The sequence below is a fragment of the Salvia splendens genome, chromosome 2 (genome assembly GCF_004379255.2).
Source record: "Salvia splendens isolate huo1 chromosome 2, SspV2, whole genome shotgun sequence".
Classification (NCBI taxonomy): Eukaryota; Viridiplantae; Streptophyta; class Magnoliopsida; order Lamiales; family Lamiaceae; genus Salvia; species Salvia splendens.
In genome coordinates, this window is record NC_056033.1 from 29,626,843 (window position 1) to 29,643,858 (window position 17,016).

The 17,016-nt window shown below is 39.2% G+C and overlaps 1 protein-coding gene across 1 annotated transcript; it reads right to left on the reverse strand.

Moving 5' to 3' along the window:
- Positions 1-8,757: 8,757 nt before the first annotated feature.
- LOC121792134 lies at positions 8,758-16,717 on the reverse strand. The gene is made up of 2 exons (XM_042189958.1): positions 9,566-16,717; positions 8,758-9,034 (listed from the first exon to the last, which is right to left on the reverse strand). Exon 1 carries the CDS (start codon positions 16,043-16,045, stop codon positions 14,840-14,842), a length of 1,206 nt encoding a protein of 401 aa, XP_042045892.1. The 5' UTR covers positions 16,046-16,717; the 3' UTR covers positions 8,758-9,034; positions 9,566-14,839.
- Between the last annotated feature and the right edge of the window lie 299 nt (positions 16,718-17,016).

A 17,016-nucleotide genomic window follows, 5' to 3' on the forward strand; every position in this document is an offset into this window, starting at 1 on the left:
TTCCATTTTGGAATGCCGAGATGACAAGCAGATCGTTGAGATCGTCTACTTGCAGGCATTCCTTGTGGAATCTTGTCATAAAGTCGCTGATTTTTTCGTCGCGACCTTGACGAATGGAAAGCAGCTGAGCCGAAGTGATTCGGGCTTCCGCTTTCTGAAAGAACCTCCTGTGGAAGGCATCCATTAGATCTCGGTAAGATCTGATGCTGCCCTGGGGGAGGCTGTCGAACCACCTTCTCGCGTTCCCGATGAGCAGCTCGGGAAACAGCTTGCACATGTGGACCTCGTTGAGACCCTGGTTCGCCATGTTATACTGATAGCGCCCCAAGAAATCGTGAGGGTCCACGAGCCCGTCGTAAGTCATCGACGGAGTTCGGTAGTTCTGTGGTAGGGGAGTTCGGGTGATGTCGTCCGAGAACGGAGTCTTCAGTGCTCCGTACACGGCGAATCCGATATCTCGTCGGTATGGAGGAGATTGAGTTCTCCTGTGATTCCGGTACCGAGGAGGAACAGGAATATGTCGGGGTTGAGGATTCTTTCTCCTGGGAGATGCGACACTACTGCGGTAGTGACTTTCTTGTGCGGAGGGAGAAGGAGAATTCGTCGTTTTCGTCTCCGGCTGCTTTTGGCTTTTTCGCAGGAAGGTTAAGAATTCCTCCTGCTTTTCAGCCAAAAACTGCTTGACAGCCTCATTCAAATCGGGCTGCTGGGAAGACTCAGTGGGACGATTTTTGGAGCGGCTTGTTCCTTCGCCATGAGAACTGGTGGTGGATTTATCCCTAGGCTGTTTTCCCGACCTATGGGATGGATTGGCTTCCTCCTGGTTCTCACGGGCTGGAATACGGGTATTCTGCGATCTGGTATGCATTTTTTGGGTGGAAAAAAATGGATCAAAAATTCGCTTTATCACAAATTTTGTTCTCTGTTTCCCACAGACGGCGCCAGTGATGGTTCCGCGAATTTCTGATGTTAATAAATGCTGGTAGAGAAGGAAGATTATGACACAGAATTTACGTGGTTCGATTTACTGAAGTAAATCTACGTCCACGGGAAGAAGGGAGGGCAAGATTGTATTGCTTGATCTGGGATTACAGCTTACAACACAGACTTGCTATATGGTATTTTATCTCTAGAGAGCTTAACCCTTTTCTATCTGATCTAAGTTCTATTTATACATTGAACTAAGGTCGTGGTTTGCAGCCCCACTAACAAGATCGTGGGTGAGCAATAACTGCTCAATAACTGCTTCGTACCACTAAATAGATCGTGGGTATAGCGGAGGTCGTGGAGGCCTTTCATGAGTCCACTAACTCCTAGTTCGGTCGAATGCTGAGACCGAACTGCTGGACTTTACCGATCAGCTCTTGCCGATCTGAGAGGAGAGCTTGACTGGTCGGCTTTTACCGAGCTGTAGGCTGAGTCCGAACTCTTGGGTCGTGCCGAACTCTTTGGTGCCGAACAGATACTCTTTCTTGGGCTCTGGGCTGATGGGCCGTCACTGTTATTGGGCTTGCCATTAGGGTTTAGTTCGTACCCCATCAGTAAGGATAGTTGCAAAATTCAAACATGTATGTATTAATCAAGGATAGGCTTGTAGCTGAGGTCAGTAAGCTTTCTCCTGTTGGAGTTGCAGCGTGTTGTATCATGTAGGTTTTGTTTCGTGCCCATTTCTCCAAGTTCTGGAGTTGTATAGAAGCTTTACAGCATTCTGATGTACAAAAGGAACTTAGTTGGCCGCCTATACAACAAGTAGAGGAGGAGCAGGAAACTGTTGCCAAACATTTTTCTTGCAATACATGGTTTGTATAATTTGGTGATCTGATTACATTTTTAGATCCCAGGTATTTCCAATTGTTTGTATTTACATGGTCCGCTGATTTAAACTCAGAATTAACACTTAAAATTCTTAAAAACGAAATTGAAGAGATACTACGTACATAGTAATAAAACTAGATCTTAAAATTTCGCCATTTTCATTTATACTCCCCCGTCTGCCATTATGAGTCCTATTTTTTGGCGGCACGAGTTTTAAGGAAATATTAAGAAATGCAGTTAGAAAAGAGTTAGTGGAATATGAGTTCCACTTGTATATATTAGTTTTAAATGAAATGTGAGTGAAATGAGTTAGTGGAATGTGAGACCCTATTACCATTTATGATAAAGTGAACCGGGACTCCTATTCGCGGAAGGACTAAAATGGAAAAACGGGACTCCTATTCACGGACAGAGGGAGTAATTTTTAGGGAAATTGGTCCCTAAAACCATAAACTGTGCCTAAAATTTGGTATTTCTCACGAACTTTAAAATTGATATATAATATCACAAACTTTGCATTTTGTTTGGTATTTCCCACGGCATGTATATTTGACTAACTTCTCGACGCTTTTTTTTTATCATATTTGAAAAAATTAAATCAAAGTGGTTATTAACGTGAATTTTTATCCTACACAATTATATCCTGCACGATATCAAATACAGATTTAAAAAAACACAATTATATCCTGCACGATATCAAATACAGATTTAAAAAAAGTTAGGCAAAGTTCATGGTCTAGAGACCAATATCCTTAATTTTTAATAAAAAATATAAAATACATGCAAATATGATACGAAATAAATTATTTCCTCCTTTATGTGGTTTAAAGGCCGTTTTGATTCGGCGGATATTTTAAAATATTTTTATACTTTATGAAAGAAAGGGAGTGGTTTCTCATACTTTTATACGTATATTAATTTTATAATATAATATGAACAAAATGATTTAGTGAATCGCACGTACTGAAATAATAAAATGAACGTACATAGTAGTATTTCTTATGCAGCCCATTTCAGTTCAGCCCACTTATAATGTGGGACAGAGCTAAACCAAATTTATTTAAAACACAGCTCAGCCCACTTATAAAGCGGGCCTGAGCTAAACTAAATTTATTTACAAAACAGCCCACTTCAGTTAAGACCAAACAAGGCAGCTTACCGAATCTAGATCAATGACGGAAATACATGGAATTAAAAAGGGGATTAAGCCCCTACTCAATTAATATATGTTATATTTTTATTTAAATAACATGGTCAAATTTTTGATATTTTATATCAATCGTTGTGTAAATGTTCTCTTAATAATTATCACAATAAAACATAGAGTAATTATGCGTCTGCCCCTGATCCTGAACATTCTTGAAATTGAATGAGATACAAGTTGAATTTCGTCGAAACAATCATATTCTGTTAATAAGAATAGAAAAAATCATTCTCATTTGATTATTAATTAGGACTATCCAACCATATATAAAAAAAGGTACTAATTTTATTGGTTTTTATGATAATAGTAATATAAATAATACTATTAGTTAGTAATTTTTTTTGATACAAATCACATTATCAAAATTAGTGGGCTGTGCCATTTGAGATGGATAAGGTCATGAGATTGGCATCAGCAATTAGTAGACTATTCAAAATTTATAACATTTGTGGCTTACTTGCTGCAACTGCCATCTTATAGAAAAAGACATCTTATTTTCATGGACTTTTGTAATAATAAGCACTCGTTAATGCACATATGTTATACTACTACACAAATATTTGTGGTTGTAAGAAAACACCAAGCTTAAGTTTTGTTTGCTCCACACTTGTAGTATACTGTATATTTTATGGTTTAGTGGTCACGAGATTTTACACTAGTTTTTATGGTTATATAAAAGATTTACGTTAAATAGTATTCCACATATAGATATACTATATTATGATGTGATGGAATGTCATCAACTATTAATTAGAACACATGAGATGAGCCAATGACAGCCACGAAATATGCTTAAATATAATTTGAAACATATATCAAAAGACTAGATTTGGTATAAGAAAAAGTCCAATTTCTGAGTAGGAGTTGACACTAATTTTGTTCATTTTTATGTGGATGACCTTATGTTGATGGACAAATGGCTGTAATAATAATAAAAATGGGAGTTTATGGCTTTTTAGCTATATATGACAGAGAATCCTATGAAAACTGACACATATTTTATGGCTTCCATGTAGGATAGACACTGAAAACTTATCTGTTTTGTGGCATGGAAATTAGTAATTAATTGTGTACACTTTGCCATCAAAATAGATTAGACGTGACTCAAGTTATCTATACACGAGGCTAGATAATCTTAATTGCTCCATAAATAAAGTAAAGATATCCCTCCCTCTTCAGTTATTTGAGTCATATTCCTTTTTGGGTTGTCCCAAGTTACTTGAGTCATTTTCTTTTTTAACTAAAAACAAAACATCTAATCTCACATACTTTATTCTTTCTTTTACTTTGCTCTCTCTTCTTTCTTTTACTTTATTCTCTTATCTATTTTATTTAACTCACTAAACACAACTTTCTTAAATCTCATGCCAAAAAAAAAACGCCTCAAGTAACGTGGGACGGAGAGAGTATAAGATATGAATTATTATCAATTATTAACTATTAATAATATAATAAAGAGTTAGATTTCGCTAGGGGTGCATTTAGTACATTGATATACTCCATAATATGCCAAGATAACAAAATCATGATAAAATTTAAGATAGAGATAACATTCTAGGGACACAAATGCTTAGGCAACAACAGATTGTGAAACACTCTCACTTATTTTATTTGGCTAAAGTGGATGGCCACCGCCTCTGGGAGGATCATTTAGCAGTCGAAAGATCTCGTGCATCTTCAGACCCCAGTTAGCTATAAAGTCTGCCACTCGGTTTGCTTCTTGATAGACATGCTTAATCTCTACATGCCACTATTTATCTATCAAGGACCAAATATGTCTAACAATGCCATAATTGCAACTTCATTCTCCTTGAGTTAACCATGAGCACAACCGGTGATATTGCAACATTCCACAACGATGAGCCTTCATTAATAGTGAGCTCGTTAAGACCATCTCTAAGGGTACACTAAAACCTAAAATGAGATGGGTAATTAGCTCTAATAGTACTCTAAAACCAATTCCATTTTTAGTTTTTGGCAAAAAAAATACCTATCTTTAGGTCTACACTAAACTCAAACTCAAACTTTTTTTCAAATTTTGTGAGTAAAAAAGCATAATATAAAGAATATTCTTTTAAGTTGTTTAGTGTAAATGATTGGAGTAAAATCATATTTGATGTGGCATTTACACAGTTTCAATTTAGTATAATTAATTGGAGATGCTCTGAGTATTTAATCATGAGTGATGCTGGGTGAGGATTGGGAATAGAGAGCATTAATTGGGAAGTGAGCTCTTTATTATAACCAATGTTTTAAAAACCGGACCATGTGGTGGAGTGGTAGAGGTCTTCTTAACTAGAAGAGAGGTCATGAGTTCAACCTCTACCAACAACAAATTTTAAAAAAAATTGAAAAAAAATTGAAAACCGGTTTCCGGTTCACGGTCCAACCGGTCTGACCGGCCGGTTCCACCGGTTCACAGCGGTTCAATGCAGTGGTGGTTTAAAGGGGTGAACCGAACCGGACTACCTACCGGTTCGCGGTCCGACCGGTCGAACCGGCCGGTCCGGTCCGGTTTTTAAAACATTGATTATAACCTTCCTTATTGAGCGTGTGTTGGGTTTTTGTGCTAACAACAATGAGTCAAGCCCCCGGTTGTTCATCTTTTGCTTGTGTAGTTTTTGGGTTTGCAATGGAAGACTTAGTAAATTAAATAAATTCACTCAAAATATCAGTTTGGTCGATTGTATGATTAATTGCTTTCATGTTTAAATAATTAATTGCGTGCTTAGAACGCAACCTATTCACGTTAGGAATTAAATACTAAAACATGAATTCTACGGTTATATAAATTTACTATTAATGATTCTTCAAAAAATCGAAGATGGCTTGCATGTCTCTATGTGACAATTCTGTACTCTACCGCATATATTCTAATTAGTTTTCAAACTCAAAAAATCATCTTTTGCATGGACAAAATTGATCAAACTTATAGGACTAGTTCTAGAAACGAAACAAAAATCGACTTGAACAAAAGTTGAGAAATTTGAAATTTTCAAAATTTAGCTTCGTCGATGCTAGAATATTCGATGTATTTTGAAAGATATATTGTGTCTCATGTATGATCTTCAATTTTTTTTATGCATTTAGAAAGGCTCAAAACTAGAATTGACGAGCAGATGTCCAATATACAAAAGAGATTCATCCTGATCGAATTAGGAATCTATAAATATTAGATTGAGGTCACTGAGTTTTAAATGTTCAATTTTTACTAATTAAATTAAACCTTAATTTAATTCGAAGTCAGTAAAATAAAATAAATTTCTACATAACTTATGCAATGGTTTCATTTCTCCTTTTCAAATGAGTGATATTGTTTTCATTTGGCATCAAAATTCTCCAAACTATTTAGATAAGGACGATAGGATAGCATAAACAAACAAATTATGATCAAAACTGATCCTCTATCCATTCTCCAATAAATTAAAAATAGTTAAATTACTTCGTACTCAACATTCTGCGTGTGACATGTAGATTATGGATAAACTAATATAAATATTTAGTTATTATTGTAGAGCTAGGGCTTTCATCGCAATAATTGTAGAAATGCATAATCTAAATCGTGTAGAAAGGGTTGAAAAGAATATATTGCATGTGTACGTATATATTACTATTACATTAATAGTTTTTTATATGTACATCTAAACTACATTATTGGCGATCTTGGGCTTCAAAAGGCAACTCGATTGTGTTCAATTATGACAAGATCCACAATCCATGAAAAATGAGCACTTATCTTCAAGCAATAAATCATTTCCTTATACTAAGAACAATATTATTTGTGGACCATCTCTTAAACTAGACTAGCAGCTGTAGTAATAAGTGTTAAATATTTATTTCATTTATGAACTGACTTTAGTATGTAGTTATGCCGAATATAAGAAAATCGAAAATGATATTTAATGTTTGGGAGTTTCATTCCTAGTTAATAATTCAAACATAATGTAAAAAATAATTATTGTTGGATTCGAATTCAGGAAAAATAATTGTAAGTTCATTCATCTTTTTTTTCGATACGTAAAAGGTTCAAACCATCTCTGCGTGCAACGGTCAAACCACTACAAATTCCAAACCAAACAAGGTGAAACAGAAAGAAGAATCAAAACAACTAAGACACCAACTAACGAATCACACCTAAATATAAACTAGAAAAAGACAAAACCTAGCAACACCACAAACACCAAAGCAGGACCTCCAACAACACAGATACTCCCTCCGTCCGCGAATAGGAGTCCCGTTTTTCCATTTTAGTCCGTCCGGAAATAGGAGTCTCGGTTTACTTTTATCCTAAATTGTAATAGAGACCCACCTTCCACTAACTCATTCTACTCACATTTCATTTAAAACTAATATATACAAGTGGGACCCCTATTCCATTAATTTTTTTCCACCCACTTTTCTTAACATTTCTTAAAGCCCGTGCCGCCAAAGAATGGGACTCCTAGTGGCGGACGGAGGGAGTAATTAAGAACCCAAAGAAGTAGCAGGAAAAAGAGACACAACAAAACCTCATCAATGGTCTTCATTCATCTCACTACTAAATTATCTGAGCCTAACTAAAAAAACTTGATTTGTTCTGTTTTTAACTTTAAACAGATGAATAAAAAGAGTAATCGAATATATTTGTTGATATACCATTAAATGAAAGTTTGATATACCATTAAATGAAAGTAGGGATCTGAAAACTCTATATATTGTACAAACACTAATCTATGATCTGAACCGTTAGAAAATGTCAATAAATGTCATAATAATAGCAACAAAAAATGTCAATACAGTGTCAACTGTTGATGTTGTGTTGAAATTGTGTTGACACTGTATTAATATTTTTTGTTGCTATTATTTTTTCATTTGTAGAGTTTGGAGTTTGTACAATATATAGAGTTTGCATTTTATCACTACCCACCACTATGAAAGTAAATGTGTAAAATAAAAAATAATACTCATATGGACGCAAGCAAATATGCTCCCGAAAAATAGATCGAATATGTTTTTCTCGTTTTATACTTTACACAACAAAATTATTTCATGATGCAAGATATAGAAATGATTAAATTTTGGCACAAGTATTTTTAATCATTGAATATAAGTACAGTATTAACAATTACCTCAAACAACAATTGCGAATTTTGACATTTCGTAACAAAATGGTGGTAAAGAATCCAATGGTTTAGGTGGCATTAATAGTTATTTAATTCCCATGTTGTAGCTGAAATAAAACAATATTTAGGATCTCCGTTGCTGTAGCTGTCACAAAGCCACCAACTGGATGGCAGGATTCAAGTACCAATTATTTGAATATTTCTATTTTTATATATACATCACATATGTGTCGTAATCACAGCCAGCCGAGCTCAAATAATGGCATAGGTCATAAAATATTCAGTCATGTTTTGTTATTCTCAATTATTGAGATGATATTTTTAGGAAATAGAATTGGGGAAAAAAACCCACGAAAAGTAATATACATATTGCGATATTTGTTGGGACAAATGATTTCATTGAAGTATTAAGTAGCATTTGTTACGTACTATAAATAGTGTGCTACCGTGTCTTTTTTCATTAATTAATAGATATGAAGGAAAGATGGTTCTCAACAAAATCAATACTCTCAAGGTTTTGATCTTCAAAAATATATGTTCAAAACGTTCCAGGTAATTACTTATTGTCACGACCGCACTTTGCCAAGGATAGCAAAAGCGGATAAATCGCAACTAATAAAGGGATTTAAAGAAATATGGAAGAAATGAAGATAGAACTTGCACATTGAAAAGTCAAACAATATGATAGATAAGATCCAAGTATTCGATTACAAGGATTTGAATAACAATGGCATTTCATCAAAATGAATCAGAGTTTCGATGATGAGAGTTCACTATACTCTCTTAACAAACTGCAGCGGAAAAAGTCCAGAAAACGACTTCGCGTATGAAGACACGAAGCGTCGAGAGATCCACACTTATTTACTTAAGTAGCATCGACTCTGATCAGCACGCCTCCACCCTATTGCTTAATCTGCACATTTATAAATACATGCAGGGCTGAGTACAGGAGTACTCAGTGGGCACTTGCCAAAAACAAAACATACAATATAAGTTGTCATCCATCAACAGTATCACACGGGGGTTTTCTTAAAAGGCCCGAGCATACTAAATTCTTTTGTGATCTTAAAAGTCCGACTGCAGTCTAAGTTCTTGATATTTCCACCATGTCTGAGAATCCAGTGTGCTGTTGTAGGTGGCCACCTTCAACAAGCACCCTCGCCGGCCAACCTCTCTCTAGGATGGCTCACAGCGCTCGCGCGTGTAAGTCTGTGTTGGGATTTTACCCACTCTCAGACCCGAATTCGTTATCAAATTTTGTTGGCATCGCCAAACTCCCGGCATATAGCCCTCACAGACAGGTCTCAAAATAAACATTTTATGGCATGACAACAACTTTAAAAGAAACGATCACATCTCCATTTTTGACAAAAAGGTATTTCATAACTTCAAAACATTTGCTTTATATCCACACTATAGTGTTGGATATTAAACGAAAGCCCACCTGATACGTTTACTCCTCAATTAAAATTCTCCCGTCGGCCTTACTTTGCCCTTGTATAAATTCTCCTTTAAAATAAATAGCGTAACACGCTAATTAGTACTCGAACTATTTTTCTGAGAAGAAAAAAAAAATGCATGCATCCTATAGGAAAGCATCTATCTCTTAGTCTCGGGTTATGGGATTTTTTCCTTAAATCCTAACTCGGCTTTATTGTGCGGTAGTACTTAATTGTTCGCTTTACTTATCTTGGAGAAATTCTATTATCCCTTAAATAGTAAAATATGGATTCTTGCAATCCCTCTTTAAATTCCTTTCTTCGGATTTTTCTTAAGGCCGCCCATGGCTTCGAGGGGCGACGCCGGTCGGCCCTTCGCGTCTCTGCTTTAATTTTTCCATCTTCGAACTCAAATTATTCGGAAATTAATTTAATTAAGATCCAAGCTTAATTCCTTAAATTAATTCCTTTCCCAAATAATTATTGAAAGTTCTCGGTCCAAACTCTACAATTGAATAAAATGGTCCAACTTCTCCATTTATTTTAGAGGCCCAGAATTCAATTAATCCAGAGTGGGCAGCCCAAATTGTCTATTTAATTGTTAAGGCCCAACTTGCTTAATCCATTACGGAACCCACTTTATTAATTAAAAGAGCAGCCCCCAATTATACTCTCTTCCATCGGTACTTCCTTCTCTTCCATCAAAATTCCCCATCTTCATTCTCAAATTGAAAATCCCTAAAATTCAAGATGAAGAAGCAGCGGCTCCATCATCTCCTCATCTCTCCTCAAGTTCTCCTTCTCCAATTCTCATTCTCAATTTCTCTTTCTCTCAAAACCTCGCCGCCAGCTCTCCACAGCGCCGCCTCCGGCTCCCGTCGAGCTCACTCTCGCTGTACAGCTCCACAGCCGTCGGCCGTCCATCACTGATCGAATCGCCGGCGCTCCCTATCGCCGGTGATTCCCATCGGTCTTCTCCCTATCTTTCTCTGTTTCTCTCACCGTCGAGCTTCCTCTCGCTCTGCGACTCCGCAGCTAGCTCCGACGATGTCTCAGTGGCGATTCCGTGCCGGACCAGGAGCCGCTGCTGCCACCGCCGTCGCACCCTCACGCGGCAGGTTCCCTCTCAGCGGCATCGCTGTCTCCGTCGCTGTGCTCAGCCCGGCATCACGCAGTCGGTTGGCGCTGCTCTCTGCCGCCTTTCCGCTCGTTGTTGCCGGCTCTTGTGATCGCCGTTGCTACCGCCGAGGAGTCCGCGCGGCTGCCCTCGTGTCTTAGCCGCTGTCGGAGGTCGTGGGGCAGCCCTTCGGCTTTAAGCTAAGTCCCCTAACTTCTACTAAAACTTAATTCTTTCGAGTTTCCGGCAGCAACTATGTGTGATCTTAGAAGCATGGGCCATGGTTGTGATTAAAGGCTTGATCTTGATGTTGGTACTAACTGTTGATTGATGCTACTTCTATGTTCTCTACGTCCTATCTTATAATTGCTATGTTGGGATCTATATGAATGCTATTTTCGTAAAAGATGTTGGGGAGAATTACCTTGCTTTGGTGATTCCTTAGTTGTTGTGGCTATTGCTTGCTGCCACTATTTGCCCTTCTCCCTCCTCACTGCTGCACATCCTTGGTGTATAAAAAAAATTGGGTGTCGAAAGGGGTAGGAGAGAAAGGGGTTTGTGGCTGTTTATATAGCTAAATTTCTTGGACTTTTGTGGCAGACCTTGGGAGCTTCCACTCCTACTTTGATCTATTGTCCCTTCCACCTTTTGATTTTGAGCTTAAAGCTTCTATGCCTAAATTGGTGTAAGACATTGTAGAGCCTCTATACTTGCTATTTCTCGTATCTCTTGGTCATTGTGTGGAAGATGCCAAATTCCCTTTTGAGCTAATTGTTCATCTCTCTTTTGTTGAGCTTAAAAGCTTCTATACCAAATTGGTGTATGCCTTGGGAAGCTCATTATTTGATGAGTTCATTGTGGTTTATTTCTTTGGAAGAGGGATATCAATGCAGAGGCTCCTTGCAAGATCTTAAATGGCTACTTACCATTTCCATGAATAAACTTTTTCCTTGGATTTTGTTGATGGAGGAATCTAACCATTTTTGGAAATTTCCTTGGCAGGCGAAAGGCCAACTCATGCTATCTCTAGGAGACTACAATTGACCTCTTGGCATAGAGGTATATGGAATCGAGATGGGTGGTATTTATAGCCGAGTCCTTGGCTAGTGAGGGCTGATCCTTGGGAGCTGGATTCTCCAAATCCAGTTAGGGGTTGCCTCCCCTTTCATATTTTCTTAATAGGCTTCCATGCCTAAATTGGTGAAATTCCTGGAAGGCTATTTAGCTGATCTCATTTTGTATTTTGGGAGAGTGTGGTTCCTCTCATTTGGGTTTGAAGATAAGCTCATCTTTCTTGCTTCACTTGTCATTATTTCCACTTTGGTGAAACTTTGGAAAGGTGGCAAATGGCTGATTTCATGCCCTACAATGCCAGCCCCTGGCTGCCCTATTTCGCCTACTAATTCCTTTTTCTTATTTGAGCTTGTGCCCCTCTTCCCCTTTACTTATGAGTCATATTTTGATCCCCCATTTGGTGTTAATTTTGTAGGTACTCTAGCTGTCTCCTTGGAGCTTTATGGAAGCAAGGAACGAGAGGGAAGAGGAAGGAGAGGAAGATAGAATTTAACTAGTATCTCACCAATGTTGTACCACATGATGTAATCCATATATGTGTAGTCCCTTTCAAAGTACTCATATACTACTTGCAATTCCATCATTCTTGTAAAAATACTTCTCAAGTATTTTTCTAATAAAGTATATCTTTTACCTTTATCCTTGAATTAATTTATTTGCACTTTGATTCCAAGTGTCTCTTCGTCCAAATTTTTTTTTTATACTCCGAATCCGTGTACGAAAACTTGGGGTGTTACATTCTACCCACCTTAACAAAAATTTCGTCCCGAAATTTGCGCTACTTGCATGCTTCAAGATATTCCTCCTCCGCATTGCCCCTTATTTCCTCCATAGTGTTTCCCTAACACCTTCATCCAAAATAATACTTACTTCTCCATTTTTATATTCCTTGAAATATTTCTGACTTCTCCGTGCAATTTCTAGTCCATATTTATGACTATCTCCTCTCGAGCATCTCACTAGAGCTTATATATTGCGGTCGAAATTTCCCTTGACTTCGAATCCAATTATCTCCTTGAGGGAAACACCCTTCAAATAACCTTGTTTTTTTTCCATGTTAAACTATGAGTCTGACGTCCCTGCGGGACTTCCATCCGTCCTAGCCCCTTTCTTCCATCTATGATTCTTGAGAAATTTCTATCACCTCCGTAATAGAAATCTGGGTCCAATACTTTTCTCTCACTGACCTCGTTCTATAGAGGGCCGTCTAAGCTCCTCTCTGTGTGAGGCTTCGTACGATACTATTTCACTATTTGCCTAGTAGCTGTCGTTATGAACGGACTTCATCTCTGGTAAAAACTTGTTCCCAATTGTCCTTCTATACCGAGCACCTTGGCTCTCGATCGTGTCTTCGAGCGTTTCCTACACCCGCTTTGACACTTCATCACCTTATCGGTGGTAATAAATCCTTGAAACCAATCATGTAGATTCTTCTAAAATCTAGTCGTAGATCTGTCGTTTTGGTCTAATGTGAAAATTACTGGTATTTTACGAAGATGTGTATAACTCAACTAACTTGTCTGATTGTCACAAAGTTAGTATGCACAGTGAGGCGATCGACTGTCACCCAGCTTGTGTTATCCTCGTACAACCATTGTTATATCTTTCTTAATCCTTTGCCCCCGGGATTTCTTCTCCCGATTCTAACACATCTTGGTACTCCCATGATGACTTGGTGTCGTGGCTTTTCCTGTGATCTCATCTTTGAGCTCTTACTGTTCTGCCACACACGACCTACATTCGAATGTGAGATCTCCCCACAGTTCCTTGTGGTGACTCCTTCATTCGTTCGCTTTTTCTTTCAGGTACAACCTTCTACTTCCATACTCTGTTCTCGTGCGTCTACGATCTTGATCCTGAGGTTGGCACTTCTACCCAAGTGGAAATTCTCTTTCCCACATTCTCGGGTGCTCGCTCTATTTCTAGGCTCAATCTATCGAGTTCTTGTAGTATTTCTCTTCCTTTTAACCAGGTTTGAGTTTTGTGGTTCAGCGTATCGGCCACTACGTTAGCCTTGCTCGGATAGTGATTTACGCTACAGTCGCAGTCTTTTGCTAACTTTACTTTTGCTAACTTTAGACATTCAATCTATCGTATGCCTAAATCCTTTCGTATGTAGATTATGCCAGCCCCTTCTAGATCATGCGTTGGGTATTTCAGCTTATGCGGCCTGAGCTGCCATGATGCATAATTGATCTCTCTGCCCCTTCCGCGTCTAGCCATGGCCAGGCCAACCCCTTCAGTGCGTCGGTGCCGACGATGTAGCTATTTCGAGTTTTGCAGTAATTAGTGCTAGCACCATAGTTATCTTCTCTTCTAGTAGTTGCAAGCTCACTTTGCTCAGGGCGTCGTGAAATCTTGACCCTTTTCTCGAGCTTTTGAGTCATTGTTATCGCAATTTCAGAGGATCCTTTGATAGCCTCCTACAGTGGTCTGTTACTGTGGTTCTACTCGGATTCCTTTCCGTTGCTACCATGTGTTCGAGGAAATTTTCTTCGTTAAGCCTGAACTCAAAACTTGCTAATCTTAGCATAGAGCTACTCGGCTCTTAACGTTTCTAGCGTAGTCCTCTATTGTCCTTAGTGTTTTCTTGCGTCCTTCAGATAGACGAATCTGTCACACAAAGCTAGAATAGGTTCTTTTTCAAGCGCCGGTTAAAATCATGATTCATTAGACCTTTAAGTGCAACTGGTATTTGGTAAGGTGCTCTTGTTATCGAGGTGGATCCGGGTTCTAGGTCTTATCTTGGATTCCACTTGTCTGTACCGTGGTATTATCGGTGGCATATCTGGAATTTACGGCGATGTCTACCATTTTCAAGTTCCCATTTGTCTTTCTCTAATCATTTAACGACTTAAAGCATCGAGATTATAGATTTTCGTCAGTGGCGTGGTCTTCCGCCAGCCAGTCCATTTCTAGTATTATGGCAACGTTTCGAAATTGTGAACCCTTAACTTGGAGTCTTTCTCGGTGAATTCTATGTTCAAGCAAATTTTCGTACTATTTATAAGGCCTACTATGGTGAGGACACCTTTATCCTATGTTCAGCTTGATCGGTGGATATCTAAAGTGTCTACTCAAAATGCGGTTATGAGATGGGCATAAAAACTTGTATCCAACAGTATGATAATTGGTAAGTCGAGGGAACGTCCATACCTGCTAGGTTTCCTTGGTTCCCCTCTAGCCGTTCCTGCGTTAGGACATACTCTCGAGCCTGTGACAGGAGACCTTGCGGCTGCTGATAATTTGGCGGTGGCACTTGTGGATTTGCTCCAAGTTGTGTGTGTGGTGTCCGCAGTTCTGACTGAATTGTCGGGTGTGACCTCGTCCCGATTTCCAGGGGTTTTGTCGGACAATGTTTCTTAAAATGTCCGCTCTGCCCACATGCAAAGCAAGCTCCTGTTCCCGCCTTGCATATCCCATAGTGCGTTCTATTGCACTCTGGGCAAACGGGGGGTTCTTGTTGATATTTCCTGACTGTTTTGGGGGTCGTTTGCCTCCCGAACCCTCGTGGCTTGTTCTGTTTTAGCCGAGCTTTCTTGGGCCCGAGTTGAGTCAGTTGTCCATTCAACTGTTTCTTGTTCCTAGGTGCTTGAGCCTGGACTTGGCGGAATGCGGTAGTGGTGACCGGTGCGGGTTCCTCCTTTGCTAAAGTAGATTCAACATATAGTGCTTCTCTTAGAGATTCAGGGTATGTCAACCTCCCGTGGCGAACCAACGCCATTCGAATTTCGTGCCTCAGACCGGCACGAAATTTCCTAGCCATTTTCTCATCAGTATCCACCTGCTCCGGTGCATATTTGGACATATCGCAGAGCAACCGATCGTAGTCTGTCACGGACATCGGTCCTTGTCTCAAGTTACAGAATTCCACTTCCTTTTCCCTTCGATAGTTCAGGGGAACATACTTATTATAAAACTCAGTCTTGAATTGTTCCCAAGTAGTCCCCTCCAATTGTCCTAGAGTTATTGTTTTCTTTCTCGCTTCCCACCACAAATCCGCAGATTCAATCAGCTGGAATGATGCACATCTCAGTCGGTCTTTGTCCGGGAAACGTAGGAAGTCAAATAGGCGTTCTAGTGCCTTGACCCAAGTCTCAGCTTCTTTCGGGTCTCCCAAACCATTGAATACCGGCGGACACTGCTTTAGGAAAAGTTCCTCGATCCGACGATCTTGTGATTGGGGCGGTGGCGGTGGTGTCACATCGCGCCACCATTCAGGACTCCCTCTCTCGAACGCTAGTATCATTTCGTGGCCTCGGCCTACGGGTCTTGCAACTCTTCCGGGTAGCATACTAATACATTAAGCACGGTTTTACCATTAAGCACTATGCCGGTGCGGAACGGACAAACTTATCAACAAACTAGAAACTAGAACACAACAACTTTATCGAGGCACACGATTTTCATAGCTACTGAAGGTTAGTATATCATTATATCAAACAAAATTGCCTCAGGAGGACTCTTACAAGGATTTCCCACATCGTATTCCCAAGTACGCGTCATAAGATTTCATACTGCAACACATCACCAAAAGCACTTAGTTGTTTTCCACATCACGGTTCGGGTCTTACGTGCTAACCAAAGCACGATTCACTATGAGGCATAAAGACTAATCCGAACGAATTCGTATTCTAGTGCATTTCTTTTGGTATAACTTTCACTTCTCCATAATTCACCATCAGAGTTTTTTTTAGGGAGGTCAGCCCAGGACTTCCATCAAAACCATCATCGTAGTCCGAGTTGCGGTCAACTTGTGATCTAAAGCTTAAGGATCGAGTCGCGAACGTCTAAGTAGGGAAAGTCGTCTACTAAAGCCATTACAAGAAGTGGTCTAAAATTCATCGTAAGCTAAGTCCATTTTTCTTAGACCGTCGTTCTACAAGATTCGTGTGACGCGGTAGGATTAACGATCTCCCAAGCAAGGTAATGCAGTTCGGTTGGGCGAGGATCTACCGTGTGCTATTCCCTTATAGCACTGTTCCTCATTCTCTCTTCCTCGACCTCTGCCCTCTTATGCTTCCTGCATCGGGCGTTGGTCCTTCTTAGGTGTTATGTCTTGTCGCCGCACATCACGTCCTTTCTTACTAACGTATCTAGTATTGCTTATAATCATCGCTCAGGGAAGCGGTAGTAAGAATTCGTTCGAGTCCTACAGTTCGAGTTATGAAAAGATTTCGCAAAAACATTACTCTTGTCACTGAATTTTTTTCAAAAAAAGTTTTCACTTGGTCCTCAAGACACCCCAAGAAACTGTTTTCTCAA

Bases quoted from the DNA above. Each gene is read 5' to 3' on its own strand.
- LOC121792134 (XM_042189958.1), bottom strand. From the start codon at position 16,045: ATGCTACCCGGAAGAGTTGCAAGACCCGTAGGCCGAGGCCACGAAATG.